Here is a 27,017-nt window from a genome sequence, read left to right as displayed (position 1 = left end):
CTGAAGTGACACCAAGCCACCAAACGAGAGAGTGGCAGCTTGTTACTAAACAGGGGTGGGGGTTACAGAGGCAGGAGGTGGGAAACAGGGAGGAAGTTCAGCCATCAAACAAATGACACAGGCAAAGAAGCACATGGATTAATGGATTGCTATTATTGCAGGGTGGGATTTTAGTCAGTGGGAAAGCTCTTATCAGTACACAAAAATGAACTCCAAATCCTTGATAGACAACGTGTGTGCGCGTGTGTGCATGTGTACTTGTGAAATTGCAGTGTATGTGTGTGAGCAAAATGGCTTGTGATGTTGAGAGCTGCATGCAAAGGCCCTCTCAGAATTCTGCACCTGATTTGCAGGCAGGCAAGCAAATGGAAGAATCGCAGCTTAATGGTTAGAGCGTTTGCTTTGCATGAGGTGAGTTCCAGGTCAGATCTCCAGCATTGCCAGGCATGGCTGGAAATATTCCCTGTCTGCAAACCTTGGTGAGCTGCTGCCACTCACTGTAGACAATACTGAGCTAGGTGGACCAATGTTCTGACTCAGGCAGTTTCCTAGGTGTTCTGAACTCAGGATCCAGCCATTCTATTGGAGAAGGGATGTTGCTCAGTGGTAAAATGCAGAACCTTCACCTGCAGAAGGTTCCAGGTTCAATCGACAGCACATCCAAGCAAGGTGGGGAGAGACCTGTGTATGGAAACCCTGCAGAACCACTTCCCATCAGTGTAGACCAGGCACCCCCAAACTTCGGCTCTCCAGATGTTTTGGACTACAGTTCCCATCTTCCCCGACCACTGGTCCTGTTAGCTAGGGATCATGGGAGTTGTAGGCCAAAACATCTGGAGGGACGCAGTTTGGGGATGCCTGGTGTAGACAATACTGTCTGGGCCCATGATCTGGTTCTGCATAAGGCAGCCCCCTATGTTCCAAAGTGAACATTTCACCAACCTCCTCCAAGAGTGTGGAAGACATTCTCCAGAATACAGAGGCCTCACCTAATCTGAGATTATAAACTATATCTTATTTATCTTGCACTTAAATCCAGCACTTCTACAATAGAGGCCTCATCCACGCAATGCAGTTATGATACAACTGTTACAGCCAGTCAAGAAGGATACTGACAAGCTGGAACGTGTCCAGAAGAGGGCAACCAAAATGGTCAAAGGCCTGGAAATAATGCCTTATGAGGAACGGCTTAGGGAGCTGGGTATGTTTAGTCTGGAGAAGAGAAAGTTAAGGGGTGATATGATAGCCATGTTCAAATATATGAAATGATGTCATATGGAGGAGGGAGAAAGATTGTTTTCTGCTGCTCCAGAGAAGCGGACATGGAGCAATGGATTCAAACTTCAAGAAAGAAGATTCCACCTAAACATTAGGAAGAACTTCCTGACAGTAAGAGCTGTTCGGCAGTGGAATTTGCTACCAAGAAGTGTGGTGGAGTCTCCTTCTTTGGAGGTCTTTAAGCAGAGGCTTGACAGGCATATGTCAAGAATGCTTTGATGGTGTTTCCTGCTCGGCAGGGGGTTGGACTGGATGGCCCTTGTGGTCTCTTCCAACTCTATGATTCTAGGCCCAGTCAGTCCAGCATCCTTTTTCTCACAGTGGCTAGCCAGATGTCTACAGGAAGCCAGCAAGGAGGACCAGAGCATAACAACACTCTGCCCACCTGTGATTCCCAGCAACTGGTATTCAGAGGCTTACTGGAGTCTACAACTCAATGGTAGATTACATAACCTGCATGCAGAAGGCCCCAGTTTCAATCTCCCTGGCATCTCCACTCAAAAGTGATGGAAAAGACCTCCTGGAAACCCACAACCAGTCAGCATTGGGACAGTACTCAGCTAGATGGGCTGATGGGCAGAATCCCTACATCAGTGATGGTGAACCTATGACACACGTGTCAGACATGACACGCAGAGCCCTCACTGCTGGCACGCGCCCCATTGGCCCATTTGCACTGTTGTTGTTGTTTCCCCATTTGTTCTCCCGCTCCTCCTCACGCTACAGCTTGTCTCCACTGTTAAAACCCGGATCCTTTTTGTTGTTGTTGTTGCTGGTAGCCAGAGATTGGTTTTTAACCCTTTCTGTGCTGTTTTTTCTGGTGTTTTGGCAGACGATGATTGGGTGTAACAGCGTTCATTTTTAACCCGTTCTGTGCTGGGTTTTTTGGTGCTTTGGCAGACTATGTCAGTGTTGCGTGTTAGTTCCAGTGAAGGTATTATTCGTCATTTATCTCTGTTCCCTTCCCCCCCCAAAAAAGCGCAGCAGCTTTGGGGCACCCCCCCCAAAGCAAAGCAACTTTTGCACCCCCCAAAAAACCTCCAAAACTTTGGTCAGCAGCTCCCCCCAAAAAGCTCAACAACCCTGGGCACTTTGTGATAAATAAGGGTTTTTTGGTTTGGTTTGGTTAAATAATTAGTTTTTGATTTATTAAATACAGTTATATATTACAATTATACATTTTTGTTATTTAAACTATAAATATCATGAAATTATGTTTTTTCCTTGAAGTGACACACCACCTGAGTTATGCTTGGTTTTTTGGCAAATTTTGACACACCAAGCTCAAAAGGTTGCCCATCACTGTCCTACATGCACCCAAACCTCAAAACCTCAGTGGAGAAAGATTGATGTGTGTATGTGTGAATTAACTAAGTACCCATTTGCCTTGCAAGCAGGGCTCCTTGATCAAAACCAGGTACACTAACTGGCTCTAATCTCCTGCCATCACCGTCACCCCCGCCCCCCGGGGGCTCCCTGCCACAAAAACGATATGGATGGTGATTTGTTTGGTTTGCAGATTCTTGCACTGCTTGACGATAAGGGTCCATTTCCCAAGCATTTCCTTGTTCAGTAAGTCAGGCTCATTTGAGAGTTTGTTTTCCACACTGCAAGAAGTGATCAGCTTTAGGGAGGTTCTAGTACTGGTGCCAGTTAGCATGAAGGAAGTGGGGGGTGGGAATGAGGCCCAGTCTGCAGTGTCCTCTGCTGGGTCTGCAATTAAATCAGAAAGGGGTTGACTCATCCTGGACTCCCCTTCCCCACATGCACCTCAAGTATCTCCCCTTGGTAGCATTATGAAGGGTCTTAGTGTTTTCACAAAATGATGCTATATAAACCTCTAGGCGTAGCCCACCCACTTGCAAATTTGTCCTCAATTAACACTCTCAATGAATGCTCTTTCTGCCCTTGAATGTGCAGAAAGTTGTGAAACTGCTTTGTGCATGTGTGTGCGAAACCTTGGATTTCTCTTCTTCACATAGAGCCAGTGGAAAGAGAAGTAAACAAGCAATTGGTGGGGCGGGGCGATACTCTCTCTGTGTGTGTGATGTGTAGGGGTGGGGAATAGTAGCTGCCAGCTCTCTCCTGGAAGAGACAAGGAGGAAGTCAGTTGGTGCTGAGGCCACATTAGGGTAAGATCTATCACACTGAAGGCCCAGATAGGGGACTCACTGTAACAGCAAAAGCAACATAGGAAGCTGGCTTATCCTTAGTCAGACTATTGGTCCATCTAGCAGAGTACTGCCTACACTGACTGGCAGAGGCTCTCCACGATTTCAAGCCTTATTTAGATCCATTAATTTCACTGAGCCTGCTTTGAGTAGAACTATCACTGGATAGAACCCATACAGTCTGAAATGGGTCTAGTGGTTGTGCAGTTCAATTCCTGTAGGCACCGTAAGACAACCGTCCTGTGTATCACCTCCCAGACCCAATCCACAAGGATCCCTATTTACCAGGAATGGTACCTATTTCAGTGGTGCCATTAAGACAGGGCTTTGAAGGGCAGAAGTCCAGAGAGGAGGCAGGGAAGGAAAATGCAACAGGGCTGGCTTGCCACACAACAACAACAACAACAACAACAACAACAACAACTAAATATAGTGCCCCGCCCCGCCCCCCAAAAAACAAACTGAGGCAACATAGTACAGCTGCATAGAGTGGTATATTAAGAACGAATCAATGCAGACATTTTCAACTGGAAGCCACATTTCACTTAACTAAAGTACTTCAACTTTGTATTTCATTGATCCCATATACATCCTTATCGCAAGGAGAAATGGGAGATGTTTTTTTTAAAAAAAATCAAGAGACTTATTAATATAACTCAAACAAGGGGCAACAGAATTCAACAACGTGATCATGCCTTAACCTAATGTTGTAATAGTAGTAGTAGTAATAATAATAATAATAATAATAATAATAATAATAATAATAATTTTATTATTTATACCCCGCCCATCTGGCTGGGTTTCCCCAGCCACTCTGGGCGGCTCCCAACAGAATATTAAAAACACAATAAAACATCAAACATTAAAAACTTCCCTAAACAGAGTTGCCTTCAGATGTCTTCTAAAATCAGATAGTTGTTTATTTCCTTGACATCTGATGGGAGGACGTTCCACAGGTAGGGAGCCACTACCAAGGAGGCCCTCTGCCTGATTCCTTGCAAACTCACTTCTCACAGTGAGGGATCCACCAGAGGTCCCTCGGCGCTGGACCTCAGTGTCTGGGTTGAATGATGGGGTTGGAGATGCTCCTTCAGGTATACTGGGCTGAGGCTGTTTAGGGCTTTAAAGGTCAGCACCAACACTTTGAATTGTGCTTGGAAACATACTGGGAGGCAATGTAGGTCTTTCAGGACCGGTGCTATATGTCTTGTCTCCTCATTCAACAGAGAGGGGTGAAGCAAATGCCAGCCTCTTCATCTTGCAACATGGTGAAGAGCAAAGGGCGACGAACCTCATATCCAGGGAAAATCTGGCCCTCCAAGCCTTTACATCTGGCCCTCTTGACTCTCCCCAGCCCACTTGAACTACACCATCCTTGAATGTTTTTTGCTTTGAATGTTTCTTTGGATGTTGATTATGATGATTACATTGCCTCTTGTTTTCCTTAGATGGGTGAGTGTGTGTGTAGATACATCATTCATTGTTCCACCAACTTCAACTACCTGGCTTCACCTACCACTGGCATGTGGCCCAGAAGGTAATGTGGCCCCAGCCCCTGCTATAATCCATAGCATTGCCTACTATTGTATTATGCGATCCCGTATCTCTTCAAATGATGGTAAAACCATTCCCTCACCCAGCCAACCCAGACAGCTGTTCCCTCACCCTGGCAGATTGTGCACTGCAGCAACAAACCTGATTCTTTGCAAGGTCGTCATCTCTCTGTATTTGAAGGATGTATCCTGTCTTGCAGGTGACATTGCACTGGGCACCATTAAAACGCCCTGCACTGGAGAAGGTCAGCACAGCATTCTCAATCTCTAGTTCTTGGCAATCAGTGGCTTTGCAGGAGTAGTGGACACAGCTGTTGGGGGAGAATAGGAATATATATATATGTGTTCTTCTTTGTGGTTTACAAGTACAAAACCAACAACAATGTGAACAATTAAAATACACAATAACACAATGAAGCAATAAAACACCTGTAATCAATATATATATATATATATATATATATATATATATATATATATATATATGTAAAAAGAGCATGTGGGTGGGTCTCCACTTTTCTCTGAAACCGCTTGACCGATTGCGTTCAAATTCGGACACAACGTCCCATACGAATGTCCAAAGGATCTTAGAAAGTTTGCAAAGACAAATGTCACACCTGGGCCACGTAAGACCCCCCAATAACCCCTGTTCCAGAACACACCACTCAGCCAAAAGTGCATGCTGGGAAAAGAACCAGGTTACAAACCAGTGCCCTCTAGCGGCAGCTACACTGGTACTGCACCTATAAAACTTTCCCTCTCAACAGCACCTTGGCTCCTATTTACATACTAGGCCAAAGCCTTTACAGACTAGGCCAAATGGAGGTACTGACTTGCCTGGGTGGGGGTGGGGGGGAGGGGACAGGATAGGTCAGGACATGGTGGGACCAGTCACAGGGGTGAGCCGGGGGTGGGGGGAAGAGGGGACATGATATGTCATGGGTCAGGACAGGGTGGGGGAGTGACAGGGATGCGCCTGTGTAAACAGAACACGCGTAAAACAGGGGGACTCTGAAGGTGAGGGGAGTCTGAAGGGGGACTCTGAGTCTCCATTTAGCAGACTGAGCCGCAGCAACACATGGCAGGGCCAGCTAGTGTTCAATAAAACAAGTTCATCTAGGTTGCATTCACACAACACTTTATTCCATTTTCCCAGCTGTAAATTTCTGCATTATATTTGAGCTTTCACACAACATAAAAGCCATTTCTGGAAAGCGACCAGAATATAGTGGAAGTTTCGTGCTCATTTCCATGTTAATTGGTTCCAAAAATAATCCATTTGCAACCCCATAAACCCAGAAAATTGTAGGAGTAAAGTAACAAAACTTGAGGTAGCATGCAGGCTTACAGTTCCTTCCTACTGTTTTCATGGAGGAACCATAGGGAAACCAAAGCAGGCATGTACAGAATGGGGGGTGGGGGCAGCAAACCTGTCCAATAACATTTCCACTGGTGGGAATTAAATTTATCATGACACACCAGCATATTGGTCAAAAAGCCACAGTTCTTTAACACAACAGGTAAGAAAGGAACATTAGAAAACAGGACATAAGCACTAGGAAAACTAACATAACACTCCCCACATCTGACTGCATCCCAAAACAGTGCTTATGTTCAAAATAGTGAAAACAGTAATTAAAACAGGAGGTTGTAGCTTCTCCTCAGATGTTTCAGTGCCCCTGCAATGTCCAAGCTCATCATTTTAGCCACAGATCTCCCCCCCCCGCAAATTATCCTTACAACACGCAAAATTCTTCCCTCGCCAAACCTTTCAAGGACTATGTTTCAGCAAGATACAGCAGGACTTGGCTGAATTATAGCTAAGCTCCTAATTGCCCCCCAAAACCCCACCCCCATTATTCCATTTGGAAGATTGAAAAGGCAAGAGAGGAATGAAAGGAGATCAATACCGTGAGACAAAACTGGGGAGGGAAGCATTACAGAAGGAGTGCTAATGATTGCTGACTTTAGCATGGAAGAAACTGCATTGGTATTCTATAGCATCCAACAGCCTGCAGAAGGATCAGCCACCCTGCTCTCATTTACCTTCACAGCAAGCCCTTGGATTGAAAGGGAACACTTTGCCCAAGCCCTGCCTGGTTGTCTTTTTACCTTTATGAGCCAGTTGCAGTGGGGGCTGGTGCCCATTGGAAGAGGCAGGGTGGAAGGCGGGTAGACCAATAGTAGGTGGAGGCAGAACCAATGACAGGCAGAGCCACTGGGGGCTGGCAGGAGGCATACTGGAGTTGGTGGGGCAATGCCCCATTTGTCCCATGGACCAGCCTCCACTGACCACTGGCAGCACAGCGCATTAAGCTGATTTTTGCCACGATTCATGGTGCAGTTGTGACAATGTCACAGTGTTTCTGGTAAAGCTGGGCTTCCCAGAGTGGTCAGCACTGGCCCTCCCCCAGATCAAAAAGTGGCTAGGGGTAGAAAAGAAGTGTGCAATGTATACAGTGGTACCTCTACTTACGAATTTAATGCATTCCAAACGCACATTTGTAAGTCGAAAAAAATTGTAAGTCAAATCCCATAGGAATGCATTGAGAGAAAAAATTCATAAGTCGAAGCAACCCTATCTAAAAATTCGTAAGTAGAAAAAATCCTATCTAAACCGCATCCAATATGGCCGATGGAGCTCCATTCGTAAGTAGAAACATTCGTAAGTAGAGTTACTCGTAAGTAGAGGTACCACTGTACTGTGAATAATTTAATTAGGAACTAGGTGCCTCAGAAATGCCAATGGGAGTGTGCAGAGTTCAACTCCCTTTCCAATAATGTTGTTGTTGTTGTTTAGTCGTGTCCGACTCTTCGTGACCCCATGGACCAGAGCGCACCAGGCACTCCTGTCTTCCACTGCCTCCTGCAGTTTGGTCAGTATTTAATAGGTTGTTTTATGTTCCCTAACATTTTTTCATTCCTAGTCATGGAGATTGATCATTAATAAATGTTGACTATACATATATAAATATATATCAACTGTATTTTGTTTAGGGAAGTTTTTAATGGGTGACATTTTAATGTATTTTAATCTTTGTTGGAAGCCGCCCAGAGTGGCTGGGGAAGCCCAGCCAGATGGGCGGGGTACAAATAAATTATTATTATTCATAAGAATTTGGGTTGGGGTCGCTGACAACTTTATCAGCTCATCAAGGGATGAACTGAGAAGTTTGGGAAATGCTGTGAAATCAGCATGGGTTCAAACTTCTGTCATGCATTTCTCTATCACCTCACCCCCAAGAGAAACAAAATGTGTACACCAACCCATATATTGGGGGGGGGACAGCACACACAAATTAAGTGAAAATGATGCACAGAAATGCACTATATTAACATAAAGAAATTTCTTGCAAAAATGGGCAGAATTATGCATAGTAAGAGAAACACATGGTTTTTTTGGTGTGTTTTGTGTAAAACATATAAAACATGTATACACACTTTGATGCATTTTGTTAAGAAGAAGAAGAATTATTTGCAAGATGATGTGTAAATGAGCTGCACTGAATTTATAATTGGGAAAATGAGAAAAATGAAAAGAAGAAAAATTGATAAGGCGGGTTGGGTCACAGGATGAGCAAAAGGCACAAGATTTTGGAACTGCATTGATAAACTCTAAGAGGCTGCTATTTTGCGGCTGATGATTGAATTCGAGAAGCTGAGAGGCTCTTTTGAGGTGACAGGTTTCCCCTTCATATGTGGCACAAAATCAAGCACAGGAACCAAATCTACTCTTACAGGGAGTGCTTTACATCTGTGCCCAGGCCCTGCCACCAGCACCTGCACAGATGTAACTTGAAGAGGGCGATAACACAGTGAGCCTGGCAGAAGCCAGCTCTTGGCTGGCCTGGCAAGGTGGATGGCAATAAAACAAGGTTTAGTGGAACCAAGAAAAGCAAATGTACTTTCTTCGAGCTGCAAAGAATGCAGACCAGTGACATAATTGCACAGCAAGGAAAAGACAGGCTACCTGTCTGTGGGGATACAGTAGAAAACTCAGAGCAAAAGAAAAGCAAAAGTAAGAGGGGAAGGGGGAGGGCGGGGAAGAATGAGAATAGAAAGCAAGTCACCCTTTATCTTAAAAAAAAAATCACTGTAAGTGTCTTTGCTTTGGGGAGAAGTGGGATCCTTGGACCCTTCACCTAGAACGTTGACTGAGCTTTCAGCATGCACAGCTTTAGGAGCCCAATGTGGCATTGGCAAATTTCAAAAGCATCTCCACATGGCACGTAGTTAAAACCATGGGATTTCGCTAACATAAGATGTGGTGATATCCACCAACTTGGATGGATTTAACAAGGAAGTGAACAATCATACAGATGATAAAACTTACTAGTTATGATGGCTATGCATTAACTCTGTTCAGAGCTTTTTTTCCAGCAGGAACTCACCAGAACTCAGTTCCAGCACCTCTAAGGTGGGCACCATTGCCATTGAAAGAGAACAAGGAAGGCATTCATGGTGAGTTCTGGCTGGGGTAAAGCATCTACTTTATACGTTAAAGTACGTATAAATGATATCAATGAAAATTGCATAGAAAGATGCATTGCATTAAAGGTAATTGCTGTGCAAAAATGTGTAGATTAGGCAAACAAAAATCTGTATATTTTGATAAATTTGCACTAAAATGCTGGTGAATTTCCACTAGGCTTTTTAAAATATAAAAGAAAACGGAAAACTGGTATGAAAATATCAACAAAGATCTCATTAAATTAAATTGACTTTTCACATTTTCCCACCAGTTTGCAATTTATTTATATTTTTAAAACAAGAATTCATTGTGAAAAATCCATCAGCATATTAGTGCAATTTTCTCATAATATATACATTTTTGTATAAATTTTCCTCAATATGCACATTGCTGCAAAATGATTTCCCTTAATATAATGCAATTTTTGTACGTTATACTCACTAATATATGCATTTTCATGAACACTGTCTCAGTATGTGTACATTTGCACACTTCACTTGGCCGGAAGATACATTGCAAAATTCAGCGAAGTGTAAATTTCGAAGGATAGCCCTGTTTTGGTTTCCATTGTGTTTCCAAAAGCACAGGTTTAGTAGATTCACTTTAACTGAAACTGAATCAAATGGATCACCCACCCCTAGTCCAAAGAAAAAAAATGAGTGCAACAATTACAGTGGTACCTCGACTTACGAAAGCGATCTGTTCCGTGGCGCTCTTCGTAAGTCAAAACCTTCGGATGACGAAGCGTCTATTTTGCGCATGTGTGAAGCGCGATTTTGCACTTTGCATATGTGCAGACCACACGTGCCGCTTATGCGCAGGTGCAGAACGCGTGTGCGGCAAAAATACCTCCGGGTTTGCCGACTTCGTAAGTCGAAACCTTTGGAAGTCGAGGTACCACTGTAATTTTACATCTATACAGTAGTTTCCACACACACACACACACTGTCCTCCATCTATGCAACCAATAGGCATTAAAATAGTGGAAGGATACATACCATCCAGGCCAAAAGGGAAAGGGAAAGTAAACCCTGGGTGTGAGGAGTGTGGTCTGCAGAGAGAGATGAGTGGCCGGGGAAAGGTCCAAAGGCCAGGCAGAGAGGCCAGGAGAGTTGCATTTGGGCTGGAGGCTCTCTGCCTCTGCTCAGGATGTTGCTGCCCTACAACTCTCTTGGCCTTGCTGGGGGAGACTGATGGAAGGTGTGGCACAGCAACACCCAGAGGGCCTCATAGGTTCCAACACCTATAGTATACAGTGGTACCTCTACTTACGAATAACTCTACTTACGAATATTTCTACTTACGTCCGCCATCTTGGATGCGGTTTAGATAGGATTTTTTCTACTTACGAATTTTTAGATAGGGTTGCTTCGACTTACGAATTTTTTCTCCCAATGCATTCCTATGGGATTCGACTTACAATTTTTTTCGACTTACAAATGTGTGTTTGGAATGCATTAAATTCGTAAGTAGAGGTACCACTGTATGGGCAAAACCTTGGGGAGAGGAGAGGCCCTTACTGCCTGATTCTAAGCCACAAAGGGCTTTAAAGGTCAGATCAGGTGCTGTGCAAGACCATGCTGTGTTTATACCATACCTACAACATTTTTCCAATTAAAATGGGGATGTCATCATCATCATCAACAACAACAGCACCCCACCCATCTGACTGGGTTGCCCCAGTAAAAACCTCCCCATACAGGGCTGCCTTCAGATGTCTTCCAAAGGTTTATAGCTAGTTACTTATCTCCTTGGCTCGGGGGGGGGGGTCACATAACTCCATACCCTCCAACATTCCTCTGTTGAGAATAGGGACATCATGAGGAAAAGCGGGATATTCTGAGATCAAATAAAAAACCAGGACAGCTTCTGTGAATTCAGGGCTGTCCCTGGAAATTAGGAATGCTTGGAGGGTCTGTTATGCCCAAGCCCACCCAGTGAGCTATATAGATAAATGTAGATTTCAAACTCAGCTCTCCAGTGATCCTGCACACACACACACACACACACACACACACACACACACACACACACACACCTTCCCCTTAGGACTGCTGTGAAAATAAATTGGAAGTGAAAAGAATTATGTACAGCTACTGGAAGTGGGATGCAAGATTGTGTTAAAATGGATCAAGGTCTTTCTTTCTTTCTTTCTTTCTTTCTTTCTTTCTTTCTTTCTTTCTTTCTTTCTTTCTTTCTTTCTTTCTTTCTTTCATGCAGAGAGAGCCTGCCCTCTTTGAGTTGCGACTTCTATTCCAGGATTTTCCTAGCATAGATTGAAGCTGGACCATGAAAGCCGAGGAGAGACAAAGGAGGTGGAAATAATCTACTGACATTTTCCCATGTGGGTTAAATGCCCTGTCTGCTCCCATTCACTGGGAAACTCCATGGATTCTGCTGGCAATGCCAAAGGTCAGGCACTGCTTTTCTCCTCCTGCTTCTTATTATCCCCTTGATCAGGCCTACAGAGGCTGGAAGTCTATGGGTGGTAAAGACACGGGAGGGTGAGAGAGGCGGGGTGCGGAAAGAAGAAAGGACTCACCTCTGCTCAGCCGGGCTATAGGTCTGTCCGCTTTGGCAACTGCTGACGGTGATGGGGTCAAAGTTTTGGAAGGAGCGCAGGGCCACCCCAGAGATGGCCACGAACGGAGAGCTGAAGGTGATGAGGATGGCCTGGGTATGGTAGAAATGTTGGCTAAGGTCATGAATGACAGGGATAACCAAAGGGTTTTTCCTGCAGCTCAAGACATGGATTCCTGTCAACAAAGGAGGTAAGGGGAAGGAAGGGGGGGGGGAGGGAGACAAGAGTTTTAAATCGTTGTTTTGTTTTCCTTTATTTATTTATTTATTTATTTATTTATTTATTTAATTCACTTACAGAATTTATACCCCACTTTTCACATGTATCTCAAAGTGGATCACTAAACCAACCAACAAACAAATTACACAACATCCCAAATTTAAAACTTAAGATCAAAATATTGGATAATAACAACAAAATTAGAGCAGTATTTGTGCTGTATGTATGAGAAGAATTACGGTTTGTATATATATTAATGTTCGTGCTACAGAAGTTCTATCTGTGGTATGAGATCTATGACTCATTGACACGTAAATCAGTAATCAATAAAAAAATCAATTTGACCTTGTTTGGGTGAGGAATATATTAGCAATTAAAGCTTCTTTTTTTAAAAAAGTATATATGTTGCATGCCACCTCTGATAACTTTGGACAAAGAATGGACCCCAAAATATTTTAAATAATTAATCTGGTTTCCTCATAACACAATTTTACTTGCCATCTTTTCCATCTTTACTTTGCAGGGATGCCTGAAGCATTTTTGTGTGTACGAAACACCTTGAGCATTTTGCAATAAAATAAAAATGGTGCTGCACATTTATATGTAGGCAACACATGAGGTTTTGATCCTAAAATAACTTATGAATGTTCATGGAAGTTGGGGGAAGCGTCCTCTTTCCTCCTGCCTCATGAAGCTCCCTATGCTTCCCCCTCCAAGCTGATATTATACAAGAGGCCCTTTTAAAAACTGTTGTATTGTTTTACTCGTGTATTTTGATCATATTTTAATGTGTGCATAAATTGCTTTTGGACTTTGTAAACCACTTGGAAACCTATTTCGGCATTAAGCAGTAATTAATAGTAATTGTAGCAGCAGCAGCAATGTAAAAGGGGAAGTTAGTGACAGAGCATCTGCTTTGCATGCAGAAGGTCCCTGATTAAATCTTTGGCATCAGTCAGTCAAGGCTGGGAATGTCCCCTGTCAGAATCCCTGGATAGTTGCTGACATTAACAGTATAGGCAATACTGAGCTTAATGGACCAATTGCCTGATTCAGTTCAAGGCTGCCCTCCCTTATACGTAGAGGGCAGCACCCCTGAGCAATGTGAGATGAGATAGGGAGGAATCCCTGATAACTGAGTGGAGGTTTGACTGTGATCGGATACTTCGCTCACATCAGCCATCTAGATAGGAATTCAGAACAATGGTGTGGCCATGCAGCCACATTTCACTGATTTATTCTGCAGTCCTCACTCTCTTTTACTGATGATTTTTAGGATTTAAAATGCACCTGCAGTGCCTGTCCGCTCAGTAAAAATACTTTTTGGTCATTTCAGGGCTACTGTACCTTTATGTAGAAGCTTGCAGCTTCTGCCTCTGTTCAGCAGGAACATGACTTTACTGAATTGCCTCTTAATTAGTCCACGATAGAGACAGGAACCTTCAGAACAGTTTTCCTTTCATTATGATTTACTTTTTTTGTAAAGTAGTGATTTGTACTATTTTAATTATATTATTTATTTTACTGTAAATTCTTATTGTGGAGTGCCATGAGATATATCATATGAAAGGTGCTGCAGTGTTCTGTCTTGGGCCTGTTGTTGTTCAACATCTTGGATGAAGGGATTAAGAGGATGCTCATCAAATTTGCAGATGACACAAAATTAGGAGGGGTAGCTAATACCACAGAAGAGAGAATCAGAATTCAAAATGAATTTAACAGATTGGAGAACTGAGCCCAAGCTAACAAAATGAATTTCAATAGGGACAAATGTAAGGTTCTGCACTTAGGCAGGAAGAAGCAGATGCACAAATATAGGATGGGGGACACCTGGCTTATTAGCAGCACTTGTGAAAAGGATCTGAAGGTCTTGATGGACCACAAGCTTAAAATGAGTCTACAGTGTGATGCTGCAGCAAAAAAAAGCTAATGCTGTTCTAGGCTGTATCAACAAAATTAGTGTCCAGATCAAGCCAAGTAATAGTCCCATTCTATCCTGCCTTGGTCAGACTGGAATACTGTGTCCAATTTGAGAAGGAAGGTGACAAGCTGAAACATGTGCAGAGGAGGGCAACCAAGATGATCACGGGTCTGGAAACCAAGCCTTATGAGGAATGGTTGAAGGATCTGGGTATGTTTAGCCTGGAAAAGAAGAGACTGAGAGGAGATATGATAGCCTCTTTCAAATATCTTAAGGGCTGTCACATAGAAGAGGGAACAAGCTTGTTTCCCCCCCTGCTCTGGAGGGTAGGATTCAAACCAGTGGCTTTAAGTTACAAGAAAACAGATTCCAACTAAACATTACGAAGAACTTTCTGACAGTAAGAGCTGTTCAACAGTGGAATAGTGTCCCTTGGGAGGTTGCAGATTCTCTTCTCTTTGAAGTTTTAAACAGAGATTGGATGGCCATCTATCATGGATGCGATAGTTGAGATTTGTGCATTGCAGGAAGTTGGGGTTCCTTCGAACCCCCTTCAGCACAGTTCTATGATTCTATGAAAGATGGTGGCTGTTGTGTATTGAGTCAAAGGATTTTATATCTGTATTATTATTGTCTGTATTTGCATTAGGATAAAGTAACTGCCTTTTGGTTCCAGAGGGTACAGCTACTATTGGTTCATTTAAGCTGCTGTATTTGGATCCCCTGTCTTATTGGTTTCCTCCAAAAGGCAGCACTGTGATTGCCTGATATTGTTCCCTCCAAAATATATCCCTTTCTAGCTAGTCCCCCATCCCTATAAATGTAGCTTTGCTCTCCTCAGTCTTCAGTCTTGTTCACTTTAATAAAGAACTGTTACTAGAGAACTGTCTCCAGCATATTATGTCAAGAGAGCTGAAATCACAAACCCCACGTCACAACAGTAGCAAACACCTTAAATGAATAAAATATATTTCACAGTCAGAAATTTAGAGAAAACCATCAATTAAAGCTCTCTTTTCTACCATTGAACATGAACTGACCAAATAACAGATGTAGTACAGAGCTGCCAGCAAACTGAATGGAAAGCAATTAGAATCAGAATCTGGAGACTGAATCTTCTAATTAAAATTGCATAGGATCTTCACTGAACAGGACTAGTCCAGAATAAGCATTACAAGAGCATTGCCGGACAATATAGTGTTTACGGTATATCAACTGCCATGTGGAAACACAGTTTTAATTCTGCTTCCAAACAATTTTGGAAAAGCAGGACTTCATGCTCTGCTAAAAGACCTAAGTGGAAATTGCATCAGACACTTTTCTGCTTTCTTATTCAGATTTGAAGAAGTTACTATGATTGTATGGACAAGCTAGGTGCCCCAAATCTGCTGAAAATGAAGATATAATGCTAGCTATCCATCATGCATGCATGTATGCAATTAGTATATTAATATAATTAGTTGTCAGGTTTGGATCATAATATCTAAAATATTGCCTCACCCATTGTATACTCAACTGATCACTGAGCTCTTCAGGAGTGAGGCTATTCCAGATTCTACCACATCAGGAAATCCATTCCATAAGATATAGGAATCATACCTTAAGTGTGGTGGCCCCAACCCTTTGAAACCTCCTCCCATTACATATCAGACAAGCACAGTCTCTTTTTTCTTTATGACCTTGCTTTTCCAACCTTGCTTTTTCACCATCTAGGTCTCAAGGCAGCTTATGATGATAAAAATATACAACACAGGCAATAAAAAAAATGCAAATTAAACCTCAACAATTTAAAACCCCAATAATTCAAATGCAGACAATTTAAAACCTCAGAAAACCTTTTAAGTGGAGTGTGTTTGTTTTTTAATCCCAGTCTGTCTGGGATTTGGAATTGGTTTCATAGATGAATTTATCTGAATTGTTTTCCTGTATATGAAATTGCTTTACATATGCTTTTATGAGTATGAGGCTCCAATACTTTGGCCACCTGATGAGAAGAGAAGACTCCCTGGAAAAGACCCTGATGTTGGGAAAGATGGAGGGCACTAGGAGAAGGGGACGACAGAGGACGAGATGGTTGGACAGTGTTCTCGAAGCTACGAACACGAATTTGACCAAACTGCAGGAGGCAGTGGAAGACAGGAGTGCCTGGCGTGCTCTGGTCCATGGGGTCACGACTAAAGAGTCGGACACGACTAAACAACAACAATGCTTTTATTGCTGAAGTTTTTACTGTTGAATCTCTTTGAGACATTTCATAGGAAGAGATTCACAGGTGGGGTGAAATAAATAAAATATATAAATAACCACTTCCCTCCAACAGTGTCACAAAGTGACAGTGGAGGCTGGTCCATTAGAGCAAATGGGGCACTGCCCCACCAACCTGAGCCAGCCTCTACCTCCCTCCCTTCTCATATACATGAGGCATGGCCCTGCCTGTCACCTTCCTGCTCCACTTCTATCTCAGTGTTCGTTCTTTCAAGAGGAAGGAGAATGGGGCCAAAACTAGAATTAATTGGCTCTGTCTGCTAATGTGCCTGAATCAACCTGTCGTAGGTCCCTCTGCCTTCCACCCTCTCGGTCCCACTGGATTACCAGCCACCATCTGTGATGCTCAGATTCTAGCTAAAGTACAGCAGCAGAAAATACTGCCAACTTTCCCCAGTCCCATGAAATAATATTTTTTTTTTAAAAAAAAAAATATTTTTATTAATTTTCCAATTAAAACCAATTATATCACATTCATTATTTCAAATTATACACATATATATATCAATCAAACCGAATGTTATGCCAAATCGTCTAAAGAATTTTTTATTTGGGTTCCCATGCTTCAAGAAATTGGGGATTCCTCGCAACCGTCCACTGCCGTCTTTTTTCTAAAGTTCAAATCGTCCCCATGAAATAATATTAAGGAGGGTTCTGTGGGTGTTCCCACACCCCTTAAAATATTTAGTGAATGCCCATTTATTTACTTTATTTAGTTGTTTCATTAATTTTATAGATTGTAATCGTTTTACTGGTGATTTGTTAATTATTCTATATGATTTATGCTGTTTTGTGACATTCTAATATATTATTTATTCTTTGTAAGCCATTTTGCTCTTTTAAAAAAATGAAAAGCAGCATAGAAATATTATAAATCAAATCAGTTTATCTTATTAAATTTATATGCCACTTGATTGGGGGGGGGGGAACCTCTAAGACAGGGGTCAGCAAGGCTTACCTTGCCTGGGCCGGTTCCTTGCTGTGGAGCCCCCTCCAAGGGCTGGATCGTGGGCAGCGTGAGTACACGCGCCTCCAATTTCCGGCGCTTGCGTCTGTGCAGATGCGATTTCTGGCACCACGAAAGCAAGTCCCTGTGCTGCACTGCACTGCACTGCTTTAGCTCAGCGGGTGGGGACTCACCGAGCAGGCGGCTCAGTTCAAGGGTGGCTCGTGGGCCAGTAAAACGACCCCATTGGGCCGCTTGTGGCCGGCCCCTTCTCTGAGATGTTTACAGAGGATGAAACAGTAGCATCAAAAATAAAAATAAAAAATTGCAACCATACTTTTAAACATATAAAAGTAAAAATACTACCCAGGGCACTCGGAATTAATGGCTTTTATGAAAGTTCTATTTTATCCTATGGTGAAGGACAATAGCTAAACAGGCAGAGGGGTTCTTACCAAGATCATGGCTCTTGTCTTTGGTGTCAACCAATTGAACAGAAATGGTCTCCTGCTGATCGAGATCTTCGGTCCCATCTGCAACCAAGTGGATTATAACAGCAGCAGCAACCATTGGTTGTGAAAAGGAAGCCTGGAGAGAGAAGGAAGAGGACACCAGGATACAAGACTTGCTGGTTTCCTGTGTGGCCCCTCTTGAAGCAAAGCGATTGCTGGCTGACACTTAAAAGTGTATATAGGGGTGGATTATAGCTCAGTGGCAGAGAACATGGTAGGCATGCTGGATCAGGCCAATGGCCCATCTGATCCAACATCTTGTTCTCGGTCAAGCAGATCCTTCTGGGAAATCTGCAGGCAAGAGAGCCCTCTCCCCTCTGTAGCTTCCTGCAAGTGGTTTTCAGAAGCATTACTGCTTCCCACTATGGAGCCATCAACAGTCCTCTCCTCCTCCATGAATTTGTCTAACCCCCCTTTTAAATTCACCCAAGTTGGTGGCTATCCCCGTCTCTGATAGGAGTGGGTTCTATTATGTAACTATGCACTGTGTGAATAAGTTCTTTCTTTTAACAGGTCCTGGGTTTTTATTTTTGTCTATTTATATAAAAAAAGCAATTGCATATCACCCTCCCACAAAGCAACAGGGTGGTGTGCAGCAATGTAAAAGCAATCAATCAAACAAAACATTTAGAAGCAATATAGAACCGTCACTGAAATGAATGGCAACCCCAGAAAACTGTAAACTTCTGAATTAGCCTGTCAGCATTAACAACAACAACAAAAGTCTTCAAGAGATGCCTGAAAATCAAAAGTGAGGGTGCCTGCTGAGTTTCTGTTGGGAGAGAGTCCCACAGCACACCAAATGATGACACCAAATGCCCAAATTCTGGTTAAGGCCAGACTTTCTCTGGAAGACCTGAGTGATCAAGGTGGGCTATATGGGCTCAGGTTGTCCTTAAGGTAATCTGAACCCAATGTTCAGTCCTTGCCGTCTCAGGATAATCTGCCTGCATTACAAAATGAGAAATATGTGTATTTTCTTAGAGGGGGGTAGTTCTTAATAACATTTTTATTGTTCTTCTTGACCAGTGAATTGCCAAAGTGTGCCTTAACTGAGGGAAATGCTTTATAGCTGACAGGGAAATGAACTTATTTTCTCCTCCCTCTTTCAACTCCTCTTCCTCTCTTTTTCTTCTTCCTTTCTTTGTTATGAAGAATGCAAGAAGAGTCCTGCTGGATCAGGCCAAAGACCCATCTACTCCAGCACCCAGGTTTCACAGTGGAGAACCAGCTGCCTCACCACCACAAAAACAACTCTCCCAGCTAACTTGTGATTGCCAACAACATTGGTGGTGTCTGAGGCCAATGGATTGTTGATTTATGACACATGGGGGATAATAGATGCATTATGAACATGACAATGATTGCACTAAAGTATGTTGCTCCACCCATAGAGAAACTGTTTCTGGGAGGAAGAAAGGGAAAGGAAAGACATGTGTATGTAATGAGTGTGCAGGATGGAAGAAAAATTAGTTTTGGTTCAGATTTTAACGTGAACTCTACCCAACATGCACTTTTTAAAACAATATGTGAAATGAGACATAGGTTGTCCTTCAAAATTTGCACTTCCCAGGATTTTGGGATGTAGTTCCTCAGCCCAATAAAGTACCAAGATGTGTACATCACAGAAAAAAGTGCATAAAAATGAGAAAATAGCACCTATGGTGTATTTATACCACTTGATTGTAAACTGAACCACAAAGTTTACATTGTGTGCAATAAAGCAGAACACATTATGGTTTACAGAGCACTATACCAGTGACAATTGATGGCAAAGATGTGCACACCAGGCAAAATTGCTCATGAAGATGTGTATTTTAGGAGAAATTTGCAAAAAATACGTAGGTGGATTTTCATGAAGGCTTCTTTTTTTAAATGAAATGATGCAGAAATGTAGAAATTGAACAAGTATGGAAAACAGAGAAATCAAAATGTATCACCTCCCCCTTTTTTCTGGACTTTGTATCTGTTTGTAACTTGGAAAATTTACAAACCTTCAATGAATATTTTCTCTTTCTCTTTCTCTCTCTCTCCTTCTCTCCCCCCCCCCCACCCCATGCAATCTCTTACCTTGAGCCAGAAAACAGTCTGGGTGTTGTTGGCAGTGCACGGGTACCAAGCATACTGAGACATTCCATCACTGAAGTCATTCGCTTTGGTTCGGCACACCTAAGAGAAAAGAAGAAGGTGAATCACCATGAAGTCCAATTGAGCCATATAAAAAGTCATGGTAAAGTCTATAAAATTCATGAGTAGCCAATGTGGCACCCTTCGGACATTGGGGACAACAACTCTATCAGTCCCAGTCAAAATAGCCAATGGTCAGGGATGATGGGAGCTTTAGTCCAAAGCATCTGGAGTGCATCAGATTGCCTTCCCCTGGTGCAATAAGAAAAGGCTAAGTTCTTTATACATTTCTTGGTTAATATTTGTTTGGGGAATAAGACAATTAAGCTAAGGCTGGTTATCACAGAATCTTAGAGTTGGACGGGACCCGAGGGTCATCTAGTCCAACCCCCTGCAATGCAGGAATCTCAACTAAAGCATCCATGACAGGTGGCCATCTGAGCTCTGCTTAAAAACCTCCAAGGAAAGAGAGTCCACCACCTTCTGAGGGAGACCGTTCCACTATCGAACAGCTCTTACTCTCAGAAAGTTATTTCTGATGTTTATGGAAATTATGGAGGAATGAGTTGCAAAACAATTGCACAAAGCACCCCTCAAGCACAAAACAATAAAAAATGGAGCCACTGTGGTGTAGTGGATAGATTGCTGGGCTGTGAGTTAGTGAACTGCAGGTTCAAATCTCCATTTGGACATGAAACTCACTGGGGACCTTTGGCCAGTCATTATTCTCTCAGTCTAACCTACCTGACAGGCTGTGGTGAGGATAAAATAGAGTGGGGGTGGAAAATCATATACACTGCATTGAGATGCTTGGAGGAAAAGCATGATATACATGTTATAAACAAACAGAATCACAGAGTCCTGATAGATGGTCCATTCAGTCTCTCCTCAAAAACTTCTAACCAAGGTGAGTCTACCATCAACAAAGGCAGTCTGTTAAACAGTTTATTTACAAGGCAACAGGGGATAAACAAACAAACAAACAAATGTGGACTAGCCATGGTAAATAGGGTGAGTTATAGTGAAGCGAAGGACAGTCTCAGAAGAGGGAATGTAAGCCTAACTTGGTGCCGCCTCTGTCTTCCTGCCCCTGTCCACACGCAAGGCACCAACAGTTGGCCAGATTAAGCATTGGTCAAGGGCCTCAGGGGTTCAAAGGGGCCCATTGCTGGCTCAATCTGGCCACAATGTTATTTCCTGGGCCCTCCCTGCAAGACCACCAGATGCTTCTCAGTGGTGCGCAGTGGATGGTGGTGTTACTTTTCAGCAGCTCCGCTCCCATCTACAATGCCACAGTCCATAAATCTATGAAACTGATCTGTAATCCAGGCTGGACTACAGCTACCCTGGTTGGATGAGGCAAGGGCCTTGCCTGTCTAGGTCTATTTGTGGCACTTTTGCACCACTGAAAGCATGGGTGAGGAAGCTATTGCCTTCTAACTGTGGTTAGACCAGAGGTAAAGGTAAAGGTAAAGGTCAACCTTTTTATACCTACCGCCCACTAATGCATCTTTCTTGATGGTAAAATTTCCTTACCGCCCACCAGTGCTCGATGGAAGGGGGCTCCAGCTTGTGCCGTAGAACCCCCTACCGCCCACCTAGAATCCTGAAACGACTACTAGTGGGCGGTAGGGACCAGGTTGACAACCCCTGGGTTAGACTGTAACTCCCACCCAACACCAGAAGCCAGCATGCCCAGTAATCAGGGATGATGGGAGGTGGAGCCCAGCAAAGCATGTAGGGAGACAGGTTTTCCTCCTCTGTCCCTCTAGTTGTTGGACTTCAACTCCCAGCAGTCCCAGCAACCAGCATGGCCAACGGTCAATGATGGTGGGAATTACAGTCCAGCAACATCTGGAGGTCCATGGCTCCCCCACCCTTGGCCCCAAAGCATTGCCCTCCTTCAGTTCCCCTTCAGGCTTCTCCCAGATATTTCCAGCTTTGCTGCTTCTAACCTTCCTCCTGTACTCTCACACTTTTGTATTAAAGAAAACATGGTAAGCAGAGAAGCTTCCGTGGAGATATTTTCAAGACCGGGGTGATGTTGATGGCAAATGAGTTCCACAGTGGCTCAAGTAAGAATAGTTCCCTTATGTCCAGGAGGGAAAAAGTCAAAGCAATGCAAAAGTAGCGCTCCACATATTTGGAAACAGAGATGCTGGATTGGCCAAAAGTGAGGTAATGATTTCTCTAATTTGAATCCCCAAAGGCTGAGAGCAAAGGAATCTACGGGCAAAACATAAATCAACTTTAATGGGCTGGAAGAAGTTTTTCAGTTTTGTTTAAAAATAAGGAGGCAGCGGGAGGAAGGAAAAAGAAAACCTTGACTGGAACCGAACCTCAACAAGGCTTGCCAGTGGATAGGGTTACATTTTACAACAGTGCAAGACTTTACATAAACTATCTTTGGCATTTGAAATTCATTCCAGCAATTCGACATGTATCATTTTGCAATTCTCCTTTCTTGCATTTTCAGCAGGCTGCCTCTCATTGGGGAGAATGGATGCTTTCTTTCTTTCTTTCTTAAATACCTATCCAGTTAGGGGATTTATCTTACCCACATGGCTGACACAAATGGAGAGCCTTTCTGGAATTCTATGGACATTGTGGTGTGGCTCTCTTCTCTTCTCTTCTCTTCTCTTCTCTTCTCTTCCCCTCTCCTCTCCTCTCCCTCTCTCTCTCCCCCCCTCTCTTCTCTCTCTCTCTCTCTCTGAAACCCACTTGGCCCCCAAGAACACAGAGCGGAATGGGAGAGCTGGGGTTTGGCATAGTTCATGTGTCGCTTAATGGATGAGTGAGAAACAATATTAAAAGCTGACCCAAACCTCCACTAAAAAACTTGAGCCAAACCCAAAACAAACCATTGTTGAGGTTCAGGAAAGCTCTGATAATTTAAAATATCTATGTTTTTTATTTTTGCTGCTGCTACTCCCCCCCCCCCAAAAAAAACCACCTCAGCATTTTTCCTGGGTTCTGTCTGCAACCCAGACAGCAGAAATCTTAAAACACAGAGGGGGAAATCTGGTTGGCAGGGCCCTTTTTAAGTTCTGTTTCTGGATCTGAAAAGTTGTACCATGGGAAGCTACAAGTCAGTGTCATAGCATCTGCCTTGCATGCAAAAGATGCCAGATTCAATTCCCAACATCTCCAGGTAAGACCAGAGGAGACTTCTATCTGAAATCTTAAGAGAACCACTGCCTGTCTTTGTTGGTGTATCATTGTTCTGACTCAGCAGAAGGCAGCTTCCTTTTGTTTCTATGATTTGTTACTGTTTAATAAGGTCACATCATTTCTTCTGAAAATTGCCTTTTTGTTTGGTCATTGTCTGCTCTTGTAACTTTCAGACAATCTGTCCATTAATGCCAAGACCCAAACCTGAGATAGCCACATTTAATATATGTCTGGTTTAGTCATTTCTGGCAGTGGTTAGGCAAGCCACTGTTATTAATTGCCAACATGAGGTATTTGGAACCACCTGACTTATTTACCATGGAATAATGATTTCTTCGTAACTTCAGTTCTTATTCAGGTGTTCTGCTGTGTGTAAAACCAAAACACAAGAAGCAAGAGTCGGTTGGACACACTAATGTCCACCCTTATCACTCTCCATCTTGTGGAAAGTGGAGGTCAAAAGAACATAAGAACAGCCCTGCTGGATCAGGCCAACAGCGCATCTAATCTAGCATCCTGTTCTCAAAGTGACCAACCAGGTACCTGTGGGAAGCCCACCCACAGAACCTGAGTGCAAAAAGCACTTACCCTACTTGTGTTCCATAGCAACTCTGGCAGTGGAGGAAGAACATAGCCAATGTGGCTAGAAGCCAATAATAGGTTTATTCTCCAGATCCACCCTCAAAGCAACTGTAATGCAAGGAAAAGCAACAAGGAGCAACCAACTTCACGTTAAGGCAAACATACTGTACGTATTGCCCCAAACTGGCATCTCCATTTCAACTGAATACTCATAAGGAACGCTCTGCTGGGGGAGGCCAATGGCCCATCTAGTCCACCCTGTTCTCACAGTGGCCAGTCAGATGCCTCTGGGGAATAGGGTTGCCAGACTCAATAGAGGACAGGACTTCTGTGCCTTTAATTGCCCTGCTGTCTTTTGAGTCTGGAAACCTTAAAGAGAAACCAGCAGACCCCTTGTTTAATTTCCAAGCTAAGGGTCTGCTTGTTTCTCTTTAAGGTTTCCAGACTCAAAAGACAGCAGGGCAATTACCACCAACAAACATGGTTTTGATGTTGTTTGGATCATGTGAAGGTACTCAAAATTAAAATATCAGCTCCCAATTGCCCTGGCACTGATCAAAATACTGAAAAATTAGGGACACTGAAATACTGGAAAAGCAAACCCTCCCAGGTAGAGATGGGTAAGGAATCTGCTGAGCTCAGCTTCCAAAGTGGGTTGCCTCTAACCTAGTTCTACTCAGAGAATGCTCACCCACATCAGAAGGTCTAAATTAGACTTGCCCATTAACTTCAATGGGTCTACTCTGAGTAGGACTAACATTGGCCACAACCTATAAATGGGATGCCATCTTGCTGGTTGCCACCCACCTCATCTTTGATGGTGGAGCACCCTGGTTGTGGTCTAGGAATTAGCCTATAAGTCATTAAGATAATTAGGTAAAGGTAAAGGGACCCCTGACCATTAGGTCCAGTCATGACCGACTCTGGGGTTGCGCGCTCATCTCACATTATTGGCCGAGGGAGCCGGCGTATAGCTTCCAGGTCATGTGGCCACCATGACAAAGCCGCTTCTGGCAAAGCAGAGCAGCACATGGAAACACCGTTTACCTTCCCGCTGTAGCGGTTCCTATTTATCTACTTGCATTTTGACGTGCTTTCGAACTGCTAGGTTGGCAGGAGCTGGGACCGAGCAATGGGAGCTCACCCCGCCACAGGGATTCGAACCGCCGACCTTCTGATCAGCAAGCCCTAGGCTCAGTGGTTTAACCACAGCGCCACCTGGGTGGCTTGGAACTATAGGGATGTTTCTTGTTAACTTGGTACAGGGTCACCAGGGTCTTTAATCAGCCCTGAAGCATGCAAAGCAACCTTGAAGAGACAAGCATCCCTATCTGTTGTCCAAAATTCTCTGAATGTAGAGTTGAAAAAGCTGTTTACTGCAAGAGTTGGTCTCTCTCTCCCCCCTCCCCCTCCCTCTCCCCCCCTCTCTCTGTCCATGAAATGATTGAATGTTATGCTTAGGTCAGGACATGAGTACAATTGCCCACTTGCCATTGCCAGCCACCAGTATTCAAAGCCACGCTGCCTCTTGCAGCGGAGGGAGAATATAACCAGGAATAATGCTATGGCCACTGATAGCCTCATATTTATGTAACATGTTTATTAGAATGGGCCTTTTTGTGGTGGCTCCCCACTTATTAAATGCTCTCTGCAGGGAGGCCCACCTGGCACCATTGTTACATATATTTAGGCACCAGGCAAAAACATCACTCTTCTCCCAGGCCTTTGGCCAATTAAACAATCAATGGTACAGAAAACAAACAAACAAACAAACATGCCATAAATACTGTTACCTATCTCAGATGTTCTCAGAACATTTTTACTGAAGCATTACCTACACTTACCAGAGAAGTGAGCACTTATTTATCCAAGGGTAAAAATACAGCTGACCGCATATGAGGCAGTGGGAAGAACCTAACACTGTACCAATGATGCATTCTCTTTTACCCTCTGCTAGGTATTGCCTACACCATATGGAGGCCACTCTCCAGAGATTCAGACCTGGAGATGACAGGGATTGAACCTGGGACCTTCTACATGCAAAGTGGATGTTCTGTCACTGAGCTACAGCCCTTGTAGATCGTAAAGTCACAGAACTGTAGAGCTGGGACACCCATGGTCATTTAGTCCAACCTCCTGCAGTGCAGGAATCTCAACACACAGTCCCCTATCCAATTTGAAACCATGCAAGACCCTGCTTAGCACTGCAAAAATGCACTAGCGGTTTTAATGCTGCACCACTAGGAGTGCCAAATTGGGAGGAGGGTCTCAACTTCTTGGGAAGGTTATCATGGGTGGCCCTTGGGACTCCTGGGCAACTAAGCCTTACAGGGTTCTTTCTCCCTACTTGTCCATGTGATGCTGCATGACAAATTTGTCTTCTACTCCTCTCAACTGGAAGCCTCTGCGTCTGTTTTCCTGGCATCTTGTATCAAACTTCTCCTTCCAAAGCTGCTTTCAATTAGAGGCATCTAACATTGTCTCTGCCTTTTCAGTGGGTTCTAAATCCAGCCCTGTCCTCCTTCCACCCACACACTGCGAGGCGGTTGGGCGTGTGTGTGTGTGTGTGTGGAGAGAGCAGGAGACAGAGTGAACAAGGGCAGGGGGAGGCACAGATTATGTTTCGAACCCCAGGGGGACGCCATGAGGTTTCCCTTTGACTCACTTAGCCCAGCATTTGCTAATGATAAGGCAACATGTCAACTCTCTCCACTCCCTCCCCCCCCAGCCTCCACAAAAAGTAGCTCCTATTCTCTGAGTTTTCTTTCTATCGCCCCACAGGCCCCAGGAATGTGTCCGGGTGGGGTGCGGGTGAAAAGGGAAAGTGATATAGCAGTCATGCACAACTCATGCTCCCTCTCCCACTGCCCCCTCCCCATACAAAGTGTCCCTGACCTGCGTGGAGCCAATTCCAATGCAATGTGACCTTCATGCCTGGGGTGGAGGGTGGGGTGGGGGTGGGGGGTCTGACAATATGTACGCATTAACAGCAGACCATACAGCCGATTCACATATTGCAGGAAATAAATACACAAATAAATAAATAAGCAGCCAAGCTTCCATTCTAGCCTGCAACATGTCTGTTCTGCAAGCACACCCAGCCTGCACCATGAGGTGAGGTGTAGCAGCTACCTAAGGCAGCAAAGGTGCCCAAGACAGCAGCACCCTGCCCACTCCATCACTTCTGCCGCTGGAGAATGCCCCCCCCCTCAAGTTCTGT

The 27,017-nt window shown here is 43.7% G+C and overlaps 1 protein-coding gene across 1 annotated transcript in view; it reads right to left on the bottom strand.

Annotated features, from left to right (window-relative positions):
• Positions 1-27,017, bottom strand: part of PAPPA (pappalysin 1) — a 247,108-nt gene that overhangs the window by 62,306 nt on the left and 157,785 nt on the right. The window contains exons 11-14 of the mRNA XM_060270600.2: positions 19,988-20,086; positions 17,861-17,993; positions 12,016-12,229; positions 5,145-5,313 (exon numbers count right to left, since the gene is read on the bottom strand). Of these exons, the coding sequence (XP_060126583.1) occupies positions 5,145-5,313; positions 12,016-12,229; positions 17,861-17,993; positions 19,988-20,086 (615 nt within the window). The remainder of the gene's footprint in view (positions 1-5,144; positions 5,314-12,015; positions 12,230-17,860; positions 17,994-19,987; positions 20,087-27,017) is intronic.

This window comes from Zootoca vivipara, chromosome Z2 (genome assembly GCF_965207765.1).
Source record: "Zootoca vivipara chromosome Z2, rZooViv2.hap1.1, whole genome shotgun sequence".
In the NCBI taxonomy this organism is placed as follows: Eukaryota; Metazoa; Chordata; class Lepidosauria; order Squamata; family Lacertidae; genus Zootoca; species Zootoca vivipara.
This window is presented reverse-complemented; position numbering and strand designations above follow the sequence as displayed.